This window comes from Manacus candei, unplaced genomic scaffold (assembly GCF_025592945.1).
Source record: "Manacus candei isolate 608988 ecotype Guabito, Panama unplaced genomic scaffold, ASM2559294v1 h1tg000106l, whole genome shotgun sequence".
In the NCBI taxonomy this organism is placed as follows: domain Eukaryota; kingdom Metazoa; phylum Chordata; class Aves; order Passeriformes; family Pipridae; genus Manacus; species Manacus candei.
The window spans coordinates 416,977-436,648 of record NW_026138154.1 but is presented as its reverse complement, the minus strand read 5'-3'; the positions used below and the strand labels follow the sequence as shown (position 1 = coordinate 436,648).

Below are 19,672 nucleotides of genomic sequence, written 5' to 3'. Positions count from 1 at the left end.
TCAAACCCTCGGTCCTGGAGTGGAACCACCAGAATTCCAGAAATTACAGGGGCACAGAGATCCAGAAGAGGCTTTATTAGGAATGTTCAAGGTGCCAGGGTTGCACCCTCCTGATCTGCACGGGGGCTGACCCAGAGTTCAGGGCCCGGGGGAGGCTTCGAGCCCCCAAAATTCGGGTGCTGGACACAGGCACAGCCCCACCCCTGCTGGAGCACCAGGGTGAGGTGAGGCCAGGCTGGTCTGCAGAGGGGATTTTCCATGTTCCAGAGGGCATTTTCCATGTCCCAGGGAGGATCTGAACAGGAAGCCCAGTGCCCAGGGCTGGTCCCTCAGGCACTGGGTGCGTACTGCAGGGCCAGCCGGTCGAAGTCGTTCTCCTGCAGGCAGAGGCAAAAACAAAGGAATAAATCCAAACTTTCCTGGGAATCTGATAAAACTCTGCCTTAACTGAAGAGAACAGCTCACTAAGTCCAGGGGAATTCCAGGAAACGAGATCACCTGCACTGATTTTTTTTCAGTTTGCTTCATTTTCCCTCTCCCCAAATTCTATTTGATGTCTGGAATTCCCTCCATTTAATGTTTCATGGCAACAAACTTCCACTTGGATTAAGAACCTGTTCCTCACATGGTCAGGTACATCCCACCTGGCTTGTGCTTCCCAAAAGTCTCTCCCAAGGGCTGGAAAATTTAACTCAAGAGTGACAGGGCAGGGACATGGAGCTGCCCCCTCAGGCCAGAACCCACTGGCCCCATCACAACTGGATCTGAGGCCCAATAAATTCAACTTTATATCATTTATTTCCATCCTGTTCTGTTCTATACCTTTGCCTGATACTCCTTGATGAAGGGGTGGTTTTTGTGAGCATCTTTCAGCTGCGACAGGTAACGATTCGTGACCTGCTGGGGCGAGAAAAACAAAGTTAAACATTCAAACAACAGGAGGAAAAGCCCAAAGTGCAACAAATCACCCCTCAAAGGGTTTGTTCACAGCCAAAAACCTGCTTTTCTCAGTGTCCCCCACGTCAGCAGCCCCAGTGAAAACCAGTAAGATCTTTTAAAACCAGTCAGACCCGCAGGCCCTTAATAAATAATAAAATAAAACACCCCTAAATAAATTATAAAATACTTAAAAATAAACCTGAAATTGTGGGTTTAAGTGAAAAGAAAAATCAGCAGGAGCTGAGCTTAGAACTCAAGTGATTTCTTTCTGCCCAGGCCTTCCTCTCAATGTCATGGAATGGTTTGGACCTTAAAGATCATCTAATTCCAAGCCCTTCCGAGGGCAGGGACATTTCCCAGGTTGCTCCAAGCCCTGTCCAAACCTGGCCCATGTCCTCAGTATTTCCACAAACTCTCCTTTAGGGGTGTGAGCTCCCCACCCCCAGAACTATTCCCAGATCCTGCTGGGGACACACAGAACTCCCAAAAAACTCCGACAAACGCGGCCTCACCTCCGGAGCCTTTCCCAGGTGCTGTGAGAGCACCACGAGGTTCAGGAGGGTCTCAGGGTGGCCACTGTCCTGCAAGGAACAACAGCCATGAGTGCTGGGATCCACAGCCTGCAGGGAACAGCCCTGCCCAACCCCCTGCCCTGGGAATGGGAATGGGGATGGGCACCAGGATGGACAAGGGATGGAGGGACAGGACCAGGGAATGGCTTCCCACTGCCAGAGGGAGGGTTAGGTGGGATAGTGGGGGGGGAATTTCTCACTGGGAGGGTGGACACGGGCTGGGATGGGTTTCCCAGAGAAGCTGTGGCTGCCCCTGGATCCCTGGAAGTGTCCAAGGCCAGGCTGGGGCAATTTGGGATAACGGGAAGTGTCCCTGACCATGGCAGGGGGTGGAACTCCATGACCTTCAAGGTCCTTCCACCCTAAACCATCCTGGGATTCCACCTTCAACCAGCCAGGGATTCCAACCCAAACAATCCTGGGATTCCACCCCAAATTATCCTGGGATTCCACCCTAAACCATCCTGGGATTCCAGCCCAAACCATCCTGGGGTTCCACCCCAAATTATCCTGGGATTCCACCCTAAACCAGCTAGGGATTCCACCCCAAACCTTCCTGGGATTCCACCCTAAATCATCCAGGGATTCCACCCTAAATCATCCAGGGATTCCACCCTAAATCATCCTGGGATTCCAACCCAAACCATCCTGGGATTCCACCCCAAATTATCCTGGGATTCCACCCTAAACCAGCCAGGGATTCCACCCCAAATTACCCTGGGATTCCACCCTAAATCATCCTGGGATTCCAGCCCAAACCATCCTGGGATTCCACCCTAAACCAGCCAAGGATTCCACCCCAAACCAGCCAGGGATTCCACCCCAAACCATCGTGGGATTCCACCCCAAACCATCGTGGGATTCCACCCCAAATTATCCAGGGATTCCACCTCAAACCATCCTGGGATTCCACCCTAAATAATCCTGGGATTCTACCCCAAACCACCCTGGGGTTCCACGATCAGCCCCACCCTCAGCGACACCGATCCCTCCACTGGCATTTCCATGAATTTTCCCGGTGAAAGCCCCCTCTGCTCTCCCCAGCACCCCCCTGAGAGGTGGCAAGAGCAGGCAGTACCTTGTCCAGGGCCTCCTGGAGAACTCCCTCGGCGTCCTCCCACTTGCCCTGGGCCATGTAACAGGCAGCCTGCCCGTTCAGCAGCAGCAGGGTGGGGGAACACTTGTCTGCCATCTCTTGGAAAATGTAATAAGCATCTTGGAGCTTCTCCCCACCCTGCAAAACACCCCCAGGCTCATCACCTGCTGCCAAGAAGCCCCCAAAACCTTGAAGCACCGGGGGCAAAGTTAATTTCTAAAGGTTACAAAGGGAAATCCTGGAGCACCAACACTCCCTGTGATCTCCTGCACCACAACACAACAGCCAGAGCAGATCAAAGAAATGCATAAATATTAAATATTAAGAACCACTTAAATGATCAAATGAGCCAGGCTTGTCTTCAGAAAGGAAAAAAAAACAACAAAGTCACTTCAAAAGAACCACTTCACGTGTCTGACATAACAAAGGAGGTGAAATGAGGTTCTTATGATTTTTTTTTTATAATTAAACACCTGGGTTTCTCAAAAGGTTCTCCATCCAGGAAGGTTCTAGATCCAGGAAGGTTCTACATGCAGTGGCTGCTCCAGTTGGAGGTGGGATTCCTCATGGAAACCAAGACCTTGAGGAAAATCCAGCCACACACTGATTCAAGGCCAGGGCTACACATGAGAGGTTTCACACCAAAAACCAAGTGAACTCCAAAAAGAAATAGTTTTGATGGTCCAACAGGTTGTTTCCTGTGCAACCTTGGACTTCAATGAATTTTAGGGGTTTTATTTTCAATCTGGCCTGCCAAGCTGAATGTTCTGATTCACACAGGCTGCTCTAAGCACAGGAAGATGCTTTTTTCTTGGAGCCTGGGAAGCAGAAGCAGAGCATTCCCACACTGGGATGTCTGGGGGGTTATTTAACTGTGGTTCAGCTCCTCCTGTGAGGAGGAAGAGCACCAGACCAGCCGGTGGGTTTGTGAAACCAACCCCCCCCAAAATGTTCTGTGGGTTAAAAACTCAGCCCTGGGTGTTCTGCTGGAACCAGGACGTGAAAAGAGCCCCCAGGAACAGGAGCTGCCGTGGTTTTTTGGGGGCTGTAGGTCAGGGATCCCTGTCCCAGGTACCCACCACGGCCAGGTTCACCCAGGCAGTCGCCAGCTGGGTCAGAGTTGCATCCTCATCCTGCTCCTGCATCTTCTTCAGCTCCTTCCTGCAGGAGATGGAGTCACACCAGAGAAAGAAAACAACTCCTCTAAGACCCAACCAAAGGGCTGTGGTTTCTCCTCCCAGCTGGGAACGTGACAAACCCCTCAATATTTCACTGGAACAATCCATGAGACACTTCCCTGTTTTACTTCCCCAGACATTCCCACCACGTCCTGCTGAAGGGAAGACCCAAAACCTCGAGGTCCAGCCCTGCCTTTGGCCATTCCCAGCTCTGGTTTTGCAACTTGAGGAGCAAAACCACCCGTGGTTGTGTCACTGCAGGAGCTGGATTTTCCCTCCCTCGAGGCTCTTCCCACACAAACACCACCAGAGAGCAAAGGGAGACAAACCCACCGGGCCAGGTCGAGCCTGTCGAGCTTCAGGAGGATCTGGATCATCATGGCCATGCTGGAAGGAACAAGAGAACAGGGATTTCCACAGCTGGACTCCAGGATCCTGCTGGGATCCAGCTCAGGGGATTGTAGGATGAGGCCCTGGAATGGATCTCCCAGAGGAGCTGTGGCTGCCCCATCCCTGGGAGCGTCCCAGGCCAGGTTGGACACGCTGGTGGATGATTTTTAAGGTCTTTCCAAGCCAAATCACTGTGTGATTCCCTGGGCTGAGCCTGGGAGGCTGCTCCCAGCTCCCTCCCTGCCACACTGCCCATCTCAGCAGCCAGAGCCTGCCAGGATCCATCCCCAGGCTCCCACATTCCCAGGGGAGCACCAAACCCCTCCAAAGCCAAACCCCTGAGGAGCTTCCTGGTGCTCCTGAGGCTCCTCTGAGCCAGGCCAAGGCCCAGCCAGGGCCACCCTGCCCTTCCTGGTGCTCCTGAGGCTCCTCTGAGCCAGGCCAAGGCCCAGTCAGGGCCACCCTGCCCTTCCTGGGGCACAGGGAGCCCTGGGAGGGCTGCACCCACCATCCCAGGGGGGCTGCACCCACCATCCCAGGAGGGCTGCACCCACCATTCCAGGGGGGCTGCACTCACCATTCCAGGCTCTCCCCCTGGTGCAGGGCCCTCAGGGCAGCGTCGGGGTTCTGCTCGTGGCAGTAGATGGAGGCTGCCATGAGCAGGAAGGTGGTGTTGGCCACGTCCACACTCTTGGCCATCTTCTTGTCCAGGTCAGCCACGATGGCATCCCTGGGGAGAGAGAGGGGGGGTGGGAAACCAGGTAAAACAGCCCTGCCCTCACAGTTCTGGGGCTGCCCCATCTGGATTATATCACATTCTTTTATACATTATTATATTATATAATGATATTATACAATTATACAGCATCTTATGCTATTTTATGTTACACTTCATTATGATATATCATTATATTTTATATTATTTCATTATATTACTTCATATTTCATTATAATGCTATATAATAATATTAGGGTATATCATATTATGTTGTATCGTTATATTTTATATAAATATATAATATATGTTATGTATATTATAATATTTTTATTTTATAATATATATTATCTCATACATATATGTATATATATTATTGTGTAATCACATAATTATATATTATATATATTATCTTATACATATATTATATGTATAATATATATTACCTTATTATGTTTATTATATATATTATATACATAATATTTTATTATACTATATTATTTTGTATTTTACTATATTATAAAACTATACCATTATATAACAATATAATTCTATCACTGTACATTACATTGTACAGTGATATTCTATTTTTATATTCTGTTCTATTACATTTTTGTATTATAGATTATATATATTATATATAGATTGTATATACATTTATACAATATATTGTATAAAATAATATTCTGTATTGTTTTATTATAACACAATATCATAATATTATACCACAATATTACATTGTAATATTATAACATTATATCATGTTATATTATATCATGTTATATTATGTTATATTAAATTATATTATATTTTAGGGGTTGATGTCTCTCACCTCTGGCTCTCATTTGCCAGGTACTCTGCCAACATCCTCACTGCCTGGAGCTCGGGGCTGGCACTGCCTTTGATCTCATCCAGGACCACTCCATATTTCCTCTGGGAAAGGCAACAACGCCCAGCCTGTGAGTCCCTTGTTTTCCACAAACAATTGTTACTCCCCAAACCCTCCGTGAGGGCGACAAAACCCCCGGGAAAGGCGGATTTCTGCTTTGTATCCCCCCAACCCCCCTGCACTGACCCCCCCCTGCCCCCAGTCCCAGGATAAGGCTCCTGGGGGGTGTTCCCGGGACACCCCGAGGCTCCACCCCCAGCAGGGAATGTGGGATATCCCGGGGCAGCAGCAGGGTTATCCCCAAACCTCATCCCGCTTCCTTCCCGGGATACATGGGGAAGGAATTCCTCCCTGGGAGGGCCGGGATGGAATTCCCAGAGAAGCTGTGGCTGTCCCGTCCCTGGGAGTGTCCAAGGCCGGGTTGGAGCAACCTGGGAGAGTGGAAATGTCCCTGCCCATGGAGGGGGTGGCACTGGGTGATCCTTAAGGTGCTTCCCACCCAAACCATTCCAGGATTCCATGACCGATCCCACGCCCCCGTTGTGGAGCCCCCTCCCCGCCCCTCACCTGGGCGATGTAGGCTCGGAACAGGAACACGTCCCTCTCCACCTCCTTCTCGGGGCTGGACGGCTGGAAACGGGAATGTTTGAGGGGTCTGTCCCCCAGAGAGCTCCTCCCACACCAATCCCCCCCAGACGAACCTCACACATCCCACCCCCCCAGCCCGCGGGAGCCCCATCTCCCCTCAGGGACCCCCAATCCCCTCCCGGGCCGGGCCGAGGGACCCTCAGGGCGCCCCAAGCCCGGCGCTTTAAGGACCCCCCAGAAGACCCCCAAAGCACCGCCCGGCCCTCCCAGAGCCTCGCCGACCTTGGCGCGCTGCGCCTCGTTGATGGCGGCCTGGAAGGCGCCGATGTAGAAGTTGTTGCGGAGGTCGAACAGCTCGTCCGCGTCCCCGCCCGGCGCCGCTCCGCTCCCGGCCGCCATCGCTCTCTCACACACGTACCCGGAAGCGCCCGCGCCGCGCGGGCCGCCGGGAGCCGCCGTCGCCATGGCGACCGCCAATAGGAGCGCGAGGAGCCGGCCGTCGCCATGGCGACCGCCAATAGGAGCTGTAAACGCCACCACAGCGACGCCGAGAGAATCCCTAAACACTGGGAAGTGGGCGGGGCTGGAGGGAGGCGACCAATGGGCGGCGGGGGCGGCGGTGACGCCATCGGGGCGCGCCCGGGGCGGGGCGAGCACGTGGTGGGATCATGGCGGCGTTCCGGGAGCTCGGGATCTCACCGTGGCTGGCGGAGCAGGCGCGGCAGGTCGGGCTCACCCGGCCCACGCCCGTGCAGGCCGCCTGCATCCCCGCCGTGCTGCAGGGTGAGACCGCGGCGGACCCTCCCAACCCCCGGAACCGCCCATCACGGGCAACCCCCCGGCTCCTGGGAGCGACCCTTCGCGACCCCCGTCCCAACCCCGGGAATGGTCCCTGACGCCTCCCGTCCCATCCCCGGGAGCGGCCCCTCACGGTCCCCGTCTCTCCCGCAGGCCGGGACTGCCTGGGCTGCGCCAAGACGGGCAGCGGGAAGACGGCGGCCTTTGTGCTGCCCGTGCTGCAGGCGCTCTCCGAGGACCCCTACGGCATCTTCTGCCTCGTGCTGACCCCCACCAGGTACCGAGGGACCCCCGCGGCGGGCTGAGCTGCCCCTGCCGCCGGGAACCGCCCCCCTGAGCCGCCCTTCCCTCCCTCCCTCCGCAGGGAACTCGCGCAGCAGATCGCGGAGCAGTTCCGAGTGCTGGGGAAGCCCCTGGGCCTCAAGGACTGTGTGGTCGTGGGCGGCCTCGGTGAGCAATACACACAATATGTTGTTTTATAATACATAATGTTTTATATTGTTTGCATTGTTATATCTTTATACGTATGTATATAACGTACACAATACATGCATGTACAATACACATACTGTCTATACAACATCCGAACACACCTGCCCTGTTCCCCACGCAGACATGGTGGCCCAGGCCCTGGAGTTGGCCAGGAAGCCCCACGTGGTGGTGGCCACGCCGGGCCGGTTGGCCGATCACCTGCGCAGCTCCAGCACCTTCAGCCTCAGGAAGCTCAGATTCCTGGTAAGGCCCTGTGCTGGTTTAAAGGTGAACCAGCAGGGGAAATGAACCCAACTCAAAGGAGAGGTTATAAGTCAGAATAACAGTTTAATAAAATAATACAGTACGTACGATTATACAGACAAACAGTTGGTTTTAACCCACAAAACCCAAATGTGCAACCCAGCAGCCTGGGGCATGAACAGTGTGGTGTTCTTTGGGCCCCCTGAGGCCAAAGTAAAAGGAGAGGGGAAAAACCTGTTGGTGAGAGTGCTGGTGCAGTCTGGTCAAGAGTGGTGGTCTCAGTCCTTATCTGGATCCCAGGAGTGGTTAAAAAAGTCCCCAGACCCCAAGATTATATATCCTCCAGTTCAGGCAGGAATGCCCAGTGCCTCCCTCAGGGAGGGGAGTTCCAGAATGGGTGTGAGGACAGGAACACCCTCCTATCTCCCAGGCCTCTGAACACCCAGTTTATGGCCTGAGGAGTCAGGGCTGCTCTGGGCAGAGGGTATAAATGGTTTATTGATAACAGTTTCTGGGAAATAGCATGGAAGGCTATGGAATACCCAGTTTTGGGTTACACCCATGCAGTGATGAACTGGTCCCAGCTGTTCTAACTAGGACAGGCCCTTTCCAGAGGGGATATTTTTTGGGATGCCCCGTGGGTGTCCCCAGCCGGCTGAGCGCTGAGGGGGCTCCGTTCCCAGGTGCTGGACGAGGCTGACAGGCTGCTGGAGCAGGGCTGTGCCGACTTCACCGCCGACCTGGAGCTCATCCTGGAGCACGTCCCGGCGCGGCGCCAGACCCTGCTGTTCAGTGCCACCCTCACTGCCACCCTCAGCGAGCTCAGGGGCCTGGCTGCCAACGAGCCCTTCTTCTGGGAGGCCCAGTCTGAGTGAGTCTGGAGCAATCCCGTCCCCTCCCTGCTCCTTATCCATGGTTTTGCTGTCCCATCCCCTGCTGAGGCACCTCCACTGCTGGGCCCACTGTGGGAGACACACTGAGGGGCTGGAGTGTGTCCAGAGAAGGGAATGGGGCTGGAGCACAAGGAGGAGGGACTGGAGAACTCCTGAGGGAGCTGGGGGGGCTCAGCCTGAAGAAAAGGAGGCTTCAGGGGGAACCTTCTGGCTCTGTAACCCCCTGATGGGAGAGGGGAGCCAAGGGGGGGTCGGGCTCTGCTCTCAGGGAACAACAGGACAAGAGGGAAAGGCCTCAAGCTGTGCCAGGGGAGGGTCAGGCTGGACATCAGGAGGGATTTCTCCATGGAAAGGGTGCTCAGGCACTGGAAGGGGCTGCCCAGGGAGGTTTGGAATCCTCACCCCTGGAAGTGTCTGAGGAAAGCCTGGACCTGGCACTCAGTGCTCTGGGCTGGGGGACAAGGAGGGGGTCAGGCACAGGGTGGGAGGGCTTTTCCAGCCTCAGTGATTGTGGGATTCTGGGATTCCCCTGATCCTCACTTGGTGCTCCCCCCTGGCAGGGTGAGGACGGTGGAGGAGCTGGACCAGCGGTACCTGCTCGTGCCCGAGGCAGTGAAAGATGCCTACCTGGTGCACCTGATCCAGACCTTCCAGGACGAGCACGAGGACTGGTCCATCATCATCTTCACTAAAACCTGCAAGTGAGTGGAGTTGCTCCTTGGGGCTGCTGGCACAGGTTGCCCAGAGAAGCTGTGGCTGCCCCATCCCTGGCAGTGTCCAGGGCCAGGTCCAGTGGAAGGGTGTTCCTGCCCCTGTCCCAGCTCTGTCCTGAGCCGTTTCCTTGGCACATCCTGATTGTTTTTCTGTTTTTCTTTCCTTCAAGGGACTGCCAGGTCTTGAACATGATGCTCAGGAAGTACAACTTCCCTTCTGTAGCTCTGCATTCCATGATGAAGCAGGTGAGGGGTGGGCAGATCTGGGAGGGGGCTGCTTGTCCAGCTGCATCCCTGAGCTGGGAGACTCCAAGCCCTGCAGCTCCTGTGGATCCAAATCCCTCACACAGACTTTTCTCTCCACAGAGGCAGCGATTTGCAGCTCTAGCCAAGTTCAAATCCAGCATCTTCAAGATTCTCATTGCCACTGACGTCGCTGCCAGGTACAACATGGGCTCTGTTCCCAAAGGTCACAACCACTGTGGAGTTTAGGCTGAGTTTAGCAAGAGGAGACCCTTAAATCCCCTACACTTGGGTGGGACAGGGGTGTTCACATCACCTCTGAGCTGTGTTTTGGAGCCTGTGTGTGTGTGTGAAGTAGCTCTGACCGGGTGTGTGTGTGTTTAGGAGGAAGGTTTCTCTGAGGCTCAGTGTGTTCCCTGGAATTTCTTAACTGCTGGAGAGTTGTGTGAGGAAAGAGTTTGTCCTCCAATCAGCCAATAAAGACCATATTCATGGAATATGGGGCTGCTGGAGGAAGCAGAGAGCAGGAATTGAACTGCAGACACCCCTGGGATAGTGGAAGGTGGGGGTGGAATCTTTAAGGTCCCTCCCAACCCAAACCGTTCTGGGATTTTATAATTCCATCATGCTAAAGCTGTTTTCTCACCCTCTGCTCTCTTTGCCTGCATTCCAGAGGGTTGGACATTCCCACAGTCCAGGTTGTGATCAATCACAACACTCCAGGCCTGCCCAAAATCTACATCCACCGGGTGGGCCGGACGGCGCGCGCGGGTGAGCGGCACAACTCCCACTGGGATCCTCGGCCCTGGGATCCAGGGAGGGGCTGAGCCCTGGGTGGGGAGGGTCAGGAGGTGTCCCAGCAGCACTGCAGGGTTCTCAGGCAGTGCCAGATCCACTGGGATCCCTGGAATCCTGCCTTGGGATCGCAGTGATGGATCACGCCGGGTCTGAGCTGCGCCGAGAGCGAACGGAATCTCTGGAGCAAATAAAGACCTCTCTGAGCACCCCTTGGGCTGACTCAGGGGTGTGAGTGGGTTTGGAAAGGGTTGGGTTCATCTCCCTCTGCCTGTCAGGACTCACCTGTCCCTGTTTTTGCACCCTGCAGGCCGGAAGGGAGTTGCCATCACCCTGGTGACACAGTACGACATCCACCTGGTGCACGCCATCGAGCAGGAGATCAGTGAGTGGGGCCTTGGGGCACCCTGCTGGAAGGTGGGATCACACACTGTAGCACTCAGAACCCTGATTGCATCAGCTTTAGCATCAAAAAGGTTTCTCTTCCCTGTGTGGCAAAGAGCAGGAGCACCAGAATTCCTGATTCAGCTCCCGAGTGCTTCGGGCAGGAGGTGTTTGTCCTCCTGCTGTTTCTTGTGGAGTTCTCTCTGTAATCCCTTTGTCTCCCTTCTTGCCAAGGTGGACAAAAGGAACAGGTTGCTTCAGGTTCAGATTTCCCCATTTTTGGGGGGGAAGCAGAGCCAATAAATGCAGCATCTTGTGCTGTGGGCAGAGGGGAGGAGTGAACCTGCTGTGGGCTGAAGGGGTTGGAGTGATCAGAGCAACAATTCCCCCCATAGTCAGGGGAGCTGCAGTGGGTTTTTCACTAGTTGAGGATCTACCCCTGGGGTTTTTTTAACCAAGCCAACGGTGTGGAAATGTCTCACCCTGGTTCAGAGCTGCAGCTGAAGGAGTTCTCTGTGGAGGAGCAGCACGTGCTGGACATCCTCACCCAAGTGAACGTCACCAGGAGGGAGTGTGAGATTGTGAGTGGAACGAGGAGCCCCTTTGCCCAGGGGGCTGGAGATCCTGGGCAGATCCCTGCAGAAACACTTGGGTGGGGGGTGGGAGGGTTGTTTTGGTTTCTCTTCCCTTGGTTTGCTCTATTATTGCACAATTTTGCAGCATTTTTTTGCTGCTGGGTGTTGAAACTGGTACTTTTTGGTGGGCAGGCCCCAAAATGTCCTGGTGACCCTTTGGGGTTGTGCTGCTCCTCCCTGTGTCAGTCACTGACTACCCTGCTGTGTTTTTCCTTTGCCAGGAGCTGGAGGGGATGGATTTTGATGAGAAGAAAGAAATAAATAAGAGGAAACAGATGATCCTGGAGGGGAAGGTGAGAGCTGGTTTGGTGTCCCTGGTGTGGAAAGGGAAGGACAGCTCCTCCCTCACTGCTGTGGGGTGAGGGCTCACTCCCCTTCTGGGTGCTGAGGGTTTATTTTAAAGGGTATATTAAATACTTTGAGATGAAAAAGTGCCCTGGAGGAGGGTCTGACCTTGGCAGCCCCCTTCAGCCGTGGGTGCCTGGGAAGGGCCGAGGGGCTGCCCCGGCCGTGTCACCGGTGCCCTGCCTTTGCCACACTGCAGGATCCAGACCTGGAGGCCAAAAGGAAGGCAGAGCTGGCCAAGATCAAGAAGAAGAACAAGGAATGCCGGGAGAAGGTGCAGCAGACCCTGGAGAGGAGGAAGCAGCTGCAGCTGAGGAGGAAGCTGCAGAAGAAGATGGAGCGGCGGAACAAGAGGAAGGCGACGGAGGAGCAGTGACAGCCCCGGGCCTGGCCTGGCCTGCCCTGGTTGTGCTGCTGCTTTGGGAATATTGGGGTCTGACACCTTTTAATGTGGACACTTCTGACTGAAATCGGTGTTGGGGAGAAGGGAAGAATCCCAGAATCCCAGAATGGGTTGGCTTGGAAAGACCTTAAAGATCAATAAGTCCCACCCCCTGCCATGGGCAGGGAACACCTTCCACTAGCCCAGGGTGCTCCAGCCTGGCCTTGGACACTTCCAGGGATATGGGGCAGCCACAGCTTCTCTGGGAAATCCATTCCAGGGCTTCCCCACCCTCACAGGGAGGAGTTTTTTAATGCTGCACAGTCCTGGCTGGGCCATTCCTGGCAGGCTGGATCAGCCTCCTGGGGAATCTTTCAAGCAGATGTTTCCCTTCCTCCACCAAAGGAGAGGCCAGACCTGGATTCTTGGGGCCATAAAGCTCCTCTGCCTCTCCCCCTTCATTCAGTCCCTGCTCTCTCTCCCTTCCCAGGGCTGTGGTTGCCACTCACACTTGTTTGGATCAACAGATTCTCCCCTGAGCCAGAGTCTAAAAATACCGTGACAAAATGAGCTCAGCCTCTTGTCTGTGCCAGAGTTTTCCAAGAGGAAAATTCGTGGAGCACGTGTTGTGCTGTGTGGGGCTGATCCTGGGGTTTTTCTTGGAAGGATCCTGCTTTGTGCAGCTGATTGTTATTCCTGCCTGTGGGTTTTACTGCCTTGGCTCAGGCTCCAGCCCTGGGTGTTATCCACAGGGATAGCAGAGTCCTGGCTGGGAGAGCAGGGCCCTGTTTTCCTGCATGATCAGTGGGTTCCAAGGCAGGTTCTGCACAGAAGATCCCCAGGGGCAGGATTCCCATGTTCCTTGTTCCATCCAAGAGAACAAAGTGGTGTTTCTGGGGTTCCCCTGTGTGTGTTTGGGACAGGAGGGTTGGTTATGCCAGAGGGGGCTGAGCCCTCCTAAAAAACCAGCTGAATTTCCTTGTGGAGACAGAAAAATCCCAGAGTTTGGCCAGCTCTGTTCCAGGGTCAGCTTTGCTCCTCAGTGCCTTTTCTATGGCTAAAAACCTGTTATTTCTGTCCTCTGGCTTAAAATAATTACTGTGGCCAGTGCCCAAATAAATATTTATTGCAACACGTGACTGGATCTTTGATTTTTTTGGGGAGTGAGGGGATTGTAGGGCCTTGAGGGTGGGGAGCAGCACCTGTGTGGAGGTAAAATGGGGTTTGTTTTAAGAGCTGGGTAAGGATTGAACCTGTTGTGGGTGTTGTATCCCTCTTTTCCTGGGAGCAGCAGTTCCTGAGGTGCCTTTCCCTTGTTGCCTCCCTCTCCCAGACACTTCCCAACCCTCTGTCTGGAGTCTCTGGTGGGGGTTTCTCTGTCTCCTTCCACGTGGGGTTTGATCAAGGGCTTTGTCTTCATCCAGAATTCCTTTTGATGCCTCCCTTGGCTGGGCTGGGAGGGGGGGACACGTGCTGGGAATCAGAGCTCTGGGTGGTGCTGGTGACGTTCCTGCTTCCCAGCAGCAGTTTGGGAGTGGCTGAGGAGCAAAAAGAGGCTGCTGGGCTGATTGGCAGGTGGGAAAATGCCTCAAATTCCCGGATCAGGAATTCCCTGTGCTGTGCAAGAGCTGGCCCATCACACCCCCCCCATCACCTCTTACCCTGGGCCTTCCCTGGCTCTGCTCTTTCCCGAGGATCTCGGGGGTTCCCTGGCCGGGTTGCCATGGAAACTCTCCTCAATTTGGCATCTTTGCTGCATCTTCTCTCACCTGGACCGTGTGTGGGTCCTGAGTCTGTGCTGGGTGTGCAGGGAGGACAGTCCTGCACCCTCCTAAAACCTGCACCCTCCCACAGCCCTGCACCCTCCTCATCCTCCCAAAATCTGCACCCTCCTCTTCCTCCCACAGCCCTGCACCCTCCTCTTCCTCCCACAGCCCTGCACCTTCCTCATCCTCCCAAAACCTGCACCCTCCTAAAACCTGTACCCTCCTCTTCCTCCCAAAACCTGCACCCTCCTCTTCCTCCTAAAACCTGCACCCTCCTCATCTTCCCAAAACCTGCACCCTCCCAAAACCTGCACCCTCCTCATCCTCCCAAAACCTGCACCCTCCTCTTCCTCCCACAGCCCTGCACCCTCCTCATCCTCCCATCTCCTCTGGGTGTGAAACCACCACCTGCCTCAGACGTTCCAAGAGGCTCCTGCTCTTCCACCTCTCACCTTCCCAGGCAGTTCCATCTCCACACTGATGGATCCCATGCCAAAATTGGCTGGTTTGGGTGCATTTAAGGAAATATTTGTTCCTGGAGCTTCTCCCACCCCCACCCCCCCCCCGCCCAAATCCATCTCTGCCCCTCTCGTGGAGCAACAAACACCTCCAAGTGCTTCCCCAGAAAGTTATGCAGGGAGAAGGGAGAGGCTGGGGATCCTCCTGGGTGAGAAACTCGGCGTTTGACAAATCCTCCCTGCTGGAAGTTGTGCCGAGCAAGGGGACGTGGAGGTGAGGACAGGCTGGTGACATCGCAGTGCCCTCCAGGGGCCGGCACCCCCTTTGTTCCCAGGTGCTGGACGGGGCAGCAAAGCTCTGGATCTCCCCAGGGAATAAAAGGCAGCTGCAGTGGAACAGCCTGGGCAGGTTCTGGGGCCGGGATTGGGTTTCTCTCTGCTGGAACAGCAGCGCTCGTGTCCAGCTCTGCTGCAGCTGCTCTCGGGTGTCCCCTTGCAGGGGTTGCACTGGGGGCACCCCCTCCCCCTTTCTGGGGGCTGGACCCGCTCCGGGGGGGGTTTAATGCTGCCCAAACCCCCCCCCCCCCCCGGTGCCCCCTGCGCCGCTCCAGCCGCCGCTTCACCTTCGGCTGCTCTTTGCAAACACAAACTCAGCTCCTCTGAAAAAGCCGCTCCAGCAGCTCTTCCCCCCCCAGGAATGGCCTTTCCCCCCCTGCCCGGGTCTCCTCCCGGGTCTCCCCCGCCGGGTTTGCCGGCAGGTGGCAGCTGGGGAGAGCTCCGGACGCCTTTTGCTCCTGGATCCCGCCGTCATTCCCAGGGAAACGCAGCCCAGGGATATCAGAGACTGGTTTCAGAAAGCGGGGAGTGAGGGGGACAGGGCTGCTCCCGAACCCCCCCCCCAGCCGGGGGTGCTGCTGGCGGGATTCTCCTGGATCATTTCGGGATTGATCCTGACCCTGCACTGCTCCATATTCCTGCTGCTCCATTCAGGGCTCTCCTGTTGGACCTTCACCTTCCCTGCTGCACTTTAAAGCTCTTCCCAGCCGGTTTTTGCCGACGAACCCCCCCTGCCCATGGCATACCCTCCTCCAGGGCTCGGCTGAGCTGCCCAGGCGCGTCTCCCCTCCTGCCCCTCTGACTCCCCTCGTCCCTCCCCGACAGCACCAGGACTCCAGAAACGGGACAGAGGGCAGAAATTCCCGGAATATTTTTCCTCCCGTGCCGGCTCTGCCCGATTCGTTCCCAGCCCTCGCTCCCGGCAGCGGCTCCGTGTCCTCAGCGCATCCCCGAGGACTCTTTTGGGATTCCCGTCGCCTCCGGAGGGAGCGCGGCCGGCGGGGAGCAGCAGATTCTGCTCAGCTCGAGCCTGTTGCAGAGGCTCATCCCCATCCCTTCGCCTCTGCCCGGCAATTCCCAGCGCCGGTCCCGAATTCCCGAGCCCGGACGCGGCAGGATGGCAGGAGAGGTGCCACTCGTGCCACCCCTCCCCGGGCTCAGCCCCTGTTTTCAGGTGCCCTCGCAAGGGCTGGGCAGGGCTGGCTCAGCCTGGAAGGTGAGAGGGAAACGTGTCCCTGTGGTGCCTGCTGGGATCTGATCCCACCGTTATCCTGGTGTTGGGGGGAACAGGAGGCAGATCCGGCCCCTGCCCTGTCCCACAGCCCCGGGGGACGCGAGGCAGGGGCAGGGACAGGGGCTGGGGCTGGGGCAGAACCCACCCTGCTCCGGGGGGTCCCACGAGTGCAGGGGACAGGGGGAAGGGGGGCCAAGTCACACCTGGGGCAGCCTGTGAGTGTCCCAGGGAACTCCAGGGGGGACAAATGTCCTGGAAGAGCTGGTGTGGGACTGCAGAGCCCTTCCCTGTGCTCTGTCCGTGGGGACAGAGGGGATGCCAGGGGGACAGGGATAATGCCATGGGGACAGAGGGGATGCCATGGGGACAGGGGTGATGCCACGGGGACAGAGGGGATGCCATGGGGGCACAGGGGATGCCATGGGGTTAGGTGTGGCACCAGGGGGACAGGGGTGATGCCATGGGGACAGGGATGGTATTGTGGGGATGGGGGTGATGCCAGGGGGACACAGGTGATGCCAAGGGCACACAGGTGATGCCATGGGGACACAGGTGATGCCAGGGTGACAGAGTGGATGCCAAGGACACACAGGTGATGCCAGGGGGACACAGGTGATGCCAGGGGGACAGAGGTGATGCCAGGGGGACAGAGGTGATTCCAGCCTCCTTCCCCCCTGACACCTTCCTAGAGCTGCAGTGACAGTGGCCTCCAAGGACATGGAATTTGATTCCCACTCCTTGGCAGAGCCCTGGAGGTGATGCCAAGGTGCTCCAGGTGGGACCTGACTGACCCCCGGGTGTGGCTCCTTCGGGTGTCCCGTTGCTGGAGCTGCCACATCTCCAGTCTGGAGTGTTCCTGCCCTTCCCACAAGGGCCTCACTTCCAGCATTATTCCAGCTGCTGGTTTTTGGGAGCTGAGGGAGGAGACAGGGCTGTGTGTGCAGGGGATGATGTTCCTCTCCCTCGGAGCAGAAACTGCCTCGACACACCACGACCTAATAACCACAATAATTACAAATTTCTCCGGGAGAGGGCATTTTGGGGGCTGCTCTGTGCTCAGGAACACTCTCCCAGACACTCATTCCACTTGCCTTCCTCTGGAGCACGTGGAAATGGTGTCCCAGGGTGTGCATGTCTGTGTGTGGGGGGGGGTCACACGCACGGCCTGTGCTCCCTGTGCTGTCAAGTGTAAACAGACCATTTCTGCACTAAAAATAACCCTCTCCTCTGAGGAAGGGAGCAGCTGATCTCTGCAGCCCAGATGCAGGAGCTCAGAAGGCTGAGGTCACCCACTTTTCATTAATGGCATTATTTAATTACGACTTCCCCCGAGTCCCGTCCTTCGGAGGCTGGAAACAAAAGGGGCCTCGTTGCTTCCCCTCCATCAGGGGCTTGTTTCAGGGTGTCCTCATAAAAATCCAGACCTCCAAGCCAGTCTGTTAAGTGACTTTGATGGGAGAGTGTCCAGCAGCACCGCACGCATCACCGGGGGCTCCATGGCGGCTTTTTGGGGAAAAAAAACCAGATTTTGCCTCTTGTTTAAAATCACTCAGAGGACTCAGAGACTGCCCAGCGTGGCCTGTGCTGAACCCTTCCCCTCCTGCCTCTCCAGGCACCTGGTAGGGGCTGTAATTAAAGTCCAACAGGGGGTCCAGGGAGGGGAATTGTGCACTTTGTGGAGCAGGAATCCAAGCCGGGGAGGGGAGGGAGCTGGTGGGGTCTGCCAGGACTGGACTGGCACTGCTGCTCAGCCTGGAAAGGGCTGTCTTGGCATCTCCCAGCTGGCTTTTGCATCAGACACATCCTTTTTCTGAGACTGGCACGTCCAAGCTGGTCAGCAGGACCTTGGCTTGGCTCTGGATCCCCCCTGGCTGCTGCAGGGGGTTTGATTTGCTCATGTGTGAGTCCCTTTCCCCCTGGTCCCCCTTTATTAATGTCCTGTCTAGGTGTCCTATGAATAATTAACACCTTAATTTGCCCAAAGCAGCGAGGTCTCTGGAGGTACCTGCAGTCAGGAGCATCTCCCACCCTCCCAGAGCCAGGAGCCCTCTGGGATGGAGCTGCTGATGGGAATTGTTGGGAGACTGAAGCAAACACAGGAGGGCAGCTCTGCCAGCCAGCCCTGGCTTTTGGAACACGGGATTTTCCCCCTTTTTGAAGCAGGAAAAGCATAACTAAGAAGGGCTGGAGGGGGCACAGGGGGGATGTGCCAGTGCTGCTGCTCCGAGGCAGGACGGGAACCCTCTGGAAGTGCTCCCCTGGGGTGGGGCAGATGGAATTTTAGTTCTGTCTCATTGCTAACCAGGGATTTAGGGCATTTGTGGAAATAGCTGGTGATAAATGGGGTTTCATTAGCTCAGGAGAGGGGAAGACTGCAGAGGAAAGTGCCTCTCCCAGACCCATCCATCACCCGGCCCTGCGGTGCCTCCGGGAAGGGCTGGGAACAAACGCTGAGCCCGGGACAGAGCTCATCAAAAAGCCACTCTGCAGATTGTTCTGGCAAGGAAAAGGATGGCACCAGCCCCTGGGGGGGGGGGGAGAGCCACGGGGAGAGTGGCCTCTGCTCCTGGGTCCTGATGGAGAAGCAGCAAAGGAGCAGAGCCAGGGATGGGACTGGCTCGGGGAGCCACGGGCTGGCACGGCAGGAACAGCTCCTGGGGAACAGCTCCCAGCAAATCCCAGGGCCAGGGAACAGCTCCCAGCAAATCCCAGGGCCAGGGAACAGCTCCCAGCAAATTCCATGGCCAGGGAACAGCTCCCAGCAAATCTCAGGGCCAGGGAACAGCTCCCAGCAAATCCCAGGGCTGGGGAACAGCTCCCAGCAAATCCCAGGCCCCTGTTTGCAGGGAAGGGGCTGCCCAGGGAGCTCCATGGGTGGGTTGTCCTTTGTTCCTGCTCTGGGAGGGATTTCCCAAGAGCCAAGGGCAGGAATTTGCAGTTCAGGAACGTCCTCAGGTATCACAGACTGGGCTGCTGAGCCCTGGGAGGAGGCAGAGTCCTGGGTTTTGTGCTGTGCTGCTGCCTGAGCTGGGTCAGAGCGGATGCTGGGAATGGTGGCAGCCAGAATTTCACCCCGTGGAGCTGTGGGAGCTCCTCTGCCTCTTCCCCCACTCCCAGAGTCCTGCTGAGCCTGACTCAGGCCCCTCTCCCTGCCTGGGGAGAGGTGACTCACCCAGGGGTGGCACACCCAGGTCTGGGCACCCCCACCAAGGCCAGGAAATGGTGCTGCCAGAATTCAGGGATCCATTCCCAGCTCCAGCTCATGGGTCACAGGGAAGAGACCAGTGAGAGGGTCAGAGCAGGGAACATGAGGAGCTTTTTCCCAGCTCCCTTTCTCTCATATCCCAAATCCCACCCTCTTCTTCCCACCCCAGTGAAAACCAAAGCAAACACACCTTGCTTGGAGCTGATCTCTTATTTCAAAAGAAGGCTGCTCCTGTAGGAATAAAATATCAACACTGGCACGGGGTGGGAAGCAAACCCTGAAAAACTTTTTGCCACCCAGTTACTTCCCTCCCTCCTTAAATACCCTGGAACAAATGTCACTACAGCAGCTCCAGCCCCGGGCAGTTGTGAGAACACTTCATG

The 19,672-nt window shown here is 55.9% G+C and overlaps 2 protein-coding genes across 2 annotated transcripts; one reads left to right on the top strand and one right to left on the bottom strand.

Annotated features, from left to right (window-relative positions):
• Positions 1-58: 58 nt before the first annotated feature.
• Positions 59-6,809, bottom strand: COPE (COPI coat complex subunit epsilon). Its single transcript, XM_051769247.1, has 10 exons — positions 6,650-6,809; positions 6,347-6,409; positions 5,723-5,823; positions 4,753-4,905; positions 4,119-4,172; positions 3,687-3,768; positions 2,590-2,745; positions 1,452-1,520; positions 823-897; positions 59-377 (listed from the first exon to the last, which is right to left on the bottom strand). The coding sequence occupies exons 1-10, from the start codon at positions 6,764-6,766 to the stop codon at positions 330-332; spliced, it is 918 nt and encodes a 305-aa protein (XP_051625207.1). The 5' UTR covers positions 6,767-6,809; the 3' UTR covers positions 59-329.
• Positions 6,810-7,012: 203 nt separating this feature from the next.
• On the top strand, positions 7,013-13,424 carry DDX49 (DEAD-box helicase 49). Its single transcript, XM_051769220.1, has 13 exons — positions 7,013-7,150; positions 7,319-7,442; positions 7,530-7,615; positions 7,779-7,900; positions 8,584-8,771; positions 9,354-9,494; positions 9,677-9,752; positions 9,873-9,949; positions 10,423-10,520; positions 10,855-10,929; positions 11,421-11,509; positions 11,785-11,856; positions 12,108-13,424. Exons 1-13 carry the CDS (start codon positions 7,036-7,038, stop codon positions 12,282-12,284), a joined length of 1,440 nt encoding a protein of 479 aa, XP_051625180.1. The 5' UTR covers positions 7,013-7,035; the 3' UTR covers positions 12,285-13,424.
• The last annotated feature ends 6,248 nt before the right edge of the window (positions 13,425-19,672 follow it).

Excerpts from the sequence above, each read along its gene's own strand:
- COPE (XM_051769247.1), bottom strand. The coding sequence starts at position 6,766 with ATGGCGGCCGGGAGCGGAGCGGCGCCGGGCGGGGACGCGGACGAGCTG. Across the intron at positions 6,410-6,649 it reads ACGAGGCGCAGCGCGCCAAG|CCGTCCAGCCCCGAGAAGGA; the intron begins GTCGGCGAGGCT and ends TCCCGTTTCCAG. Across the intron at positions 4,906-5,722 it reads CTGGCAAATGAGAGCCAGAG|GGATGCCATCGTGGCTGACC; the intron begins GTGAGAGACATC and ends CTCTCTCCCCAG.
- DDX49 (XM_051769220.1), top strand. The coding sequence starts at position 7,036 with ATGGCGGCGTTCCGGGAGCTCGGGATCTCACCGTGGCTGGCGGAGCAG. Across the intron at positions 7,443-7,529 it reads CTCGTGCTGACCCCCACCAG|GGAACTCGCGCAGCAGATCG; the intron begins GTACCGAGGGAC and ends CTCCCTCCGCAG. Across the intron at positions 9,950-10,422 it reads GCCACTGACGTCGCTGCCAG|AGGGTTGGACATTCCCACAG; the intron begins GTACAACATGGG and ends CCTGCATTCCAG.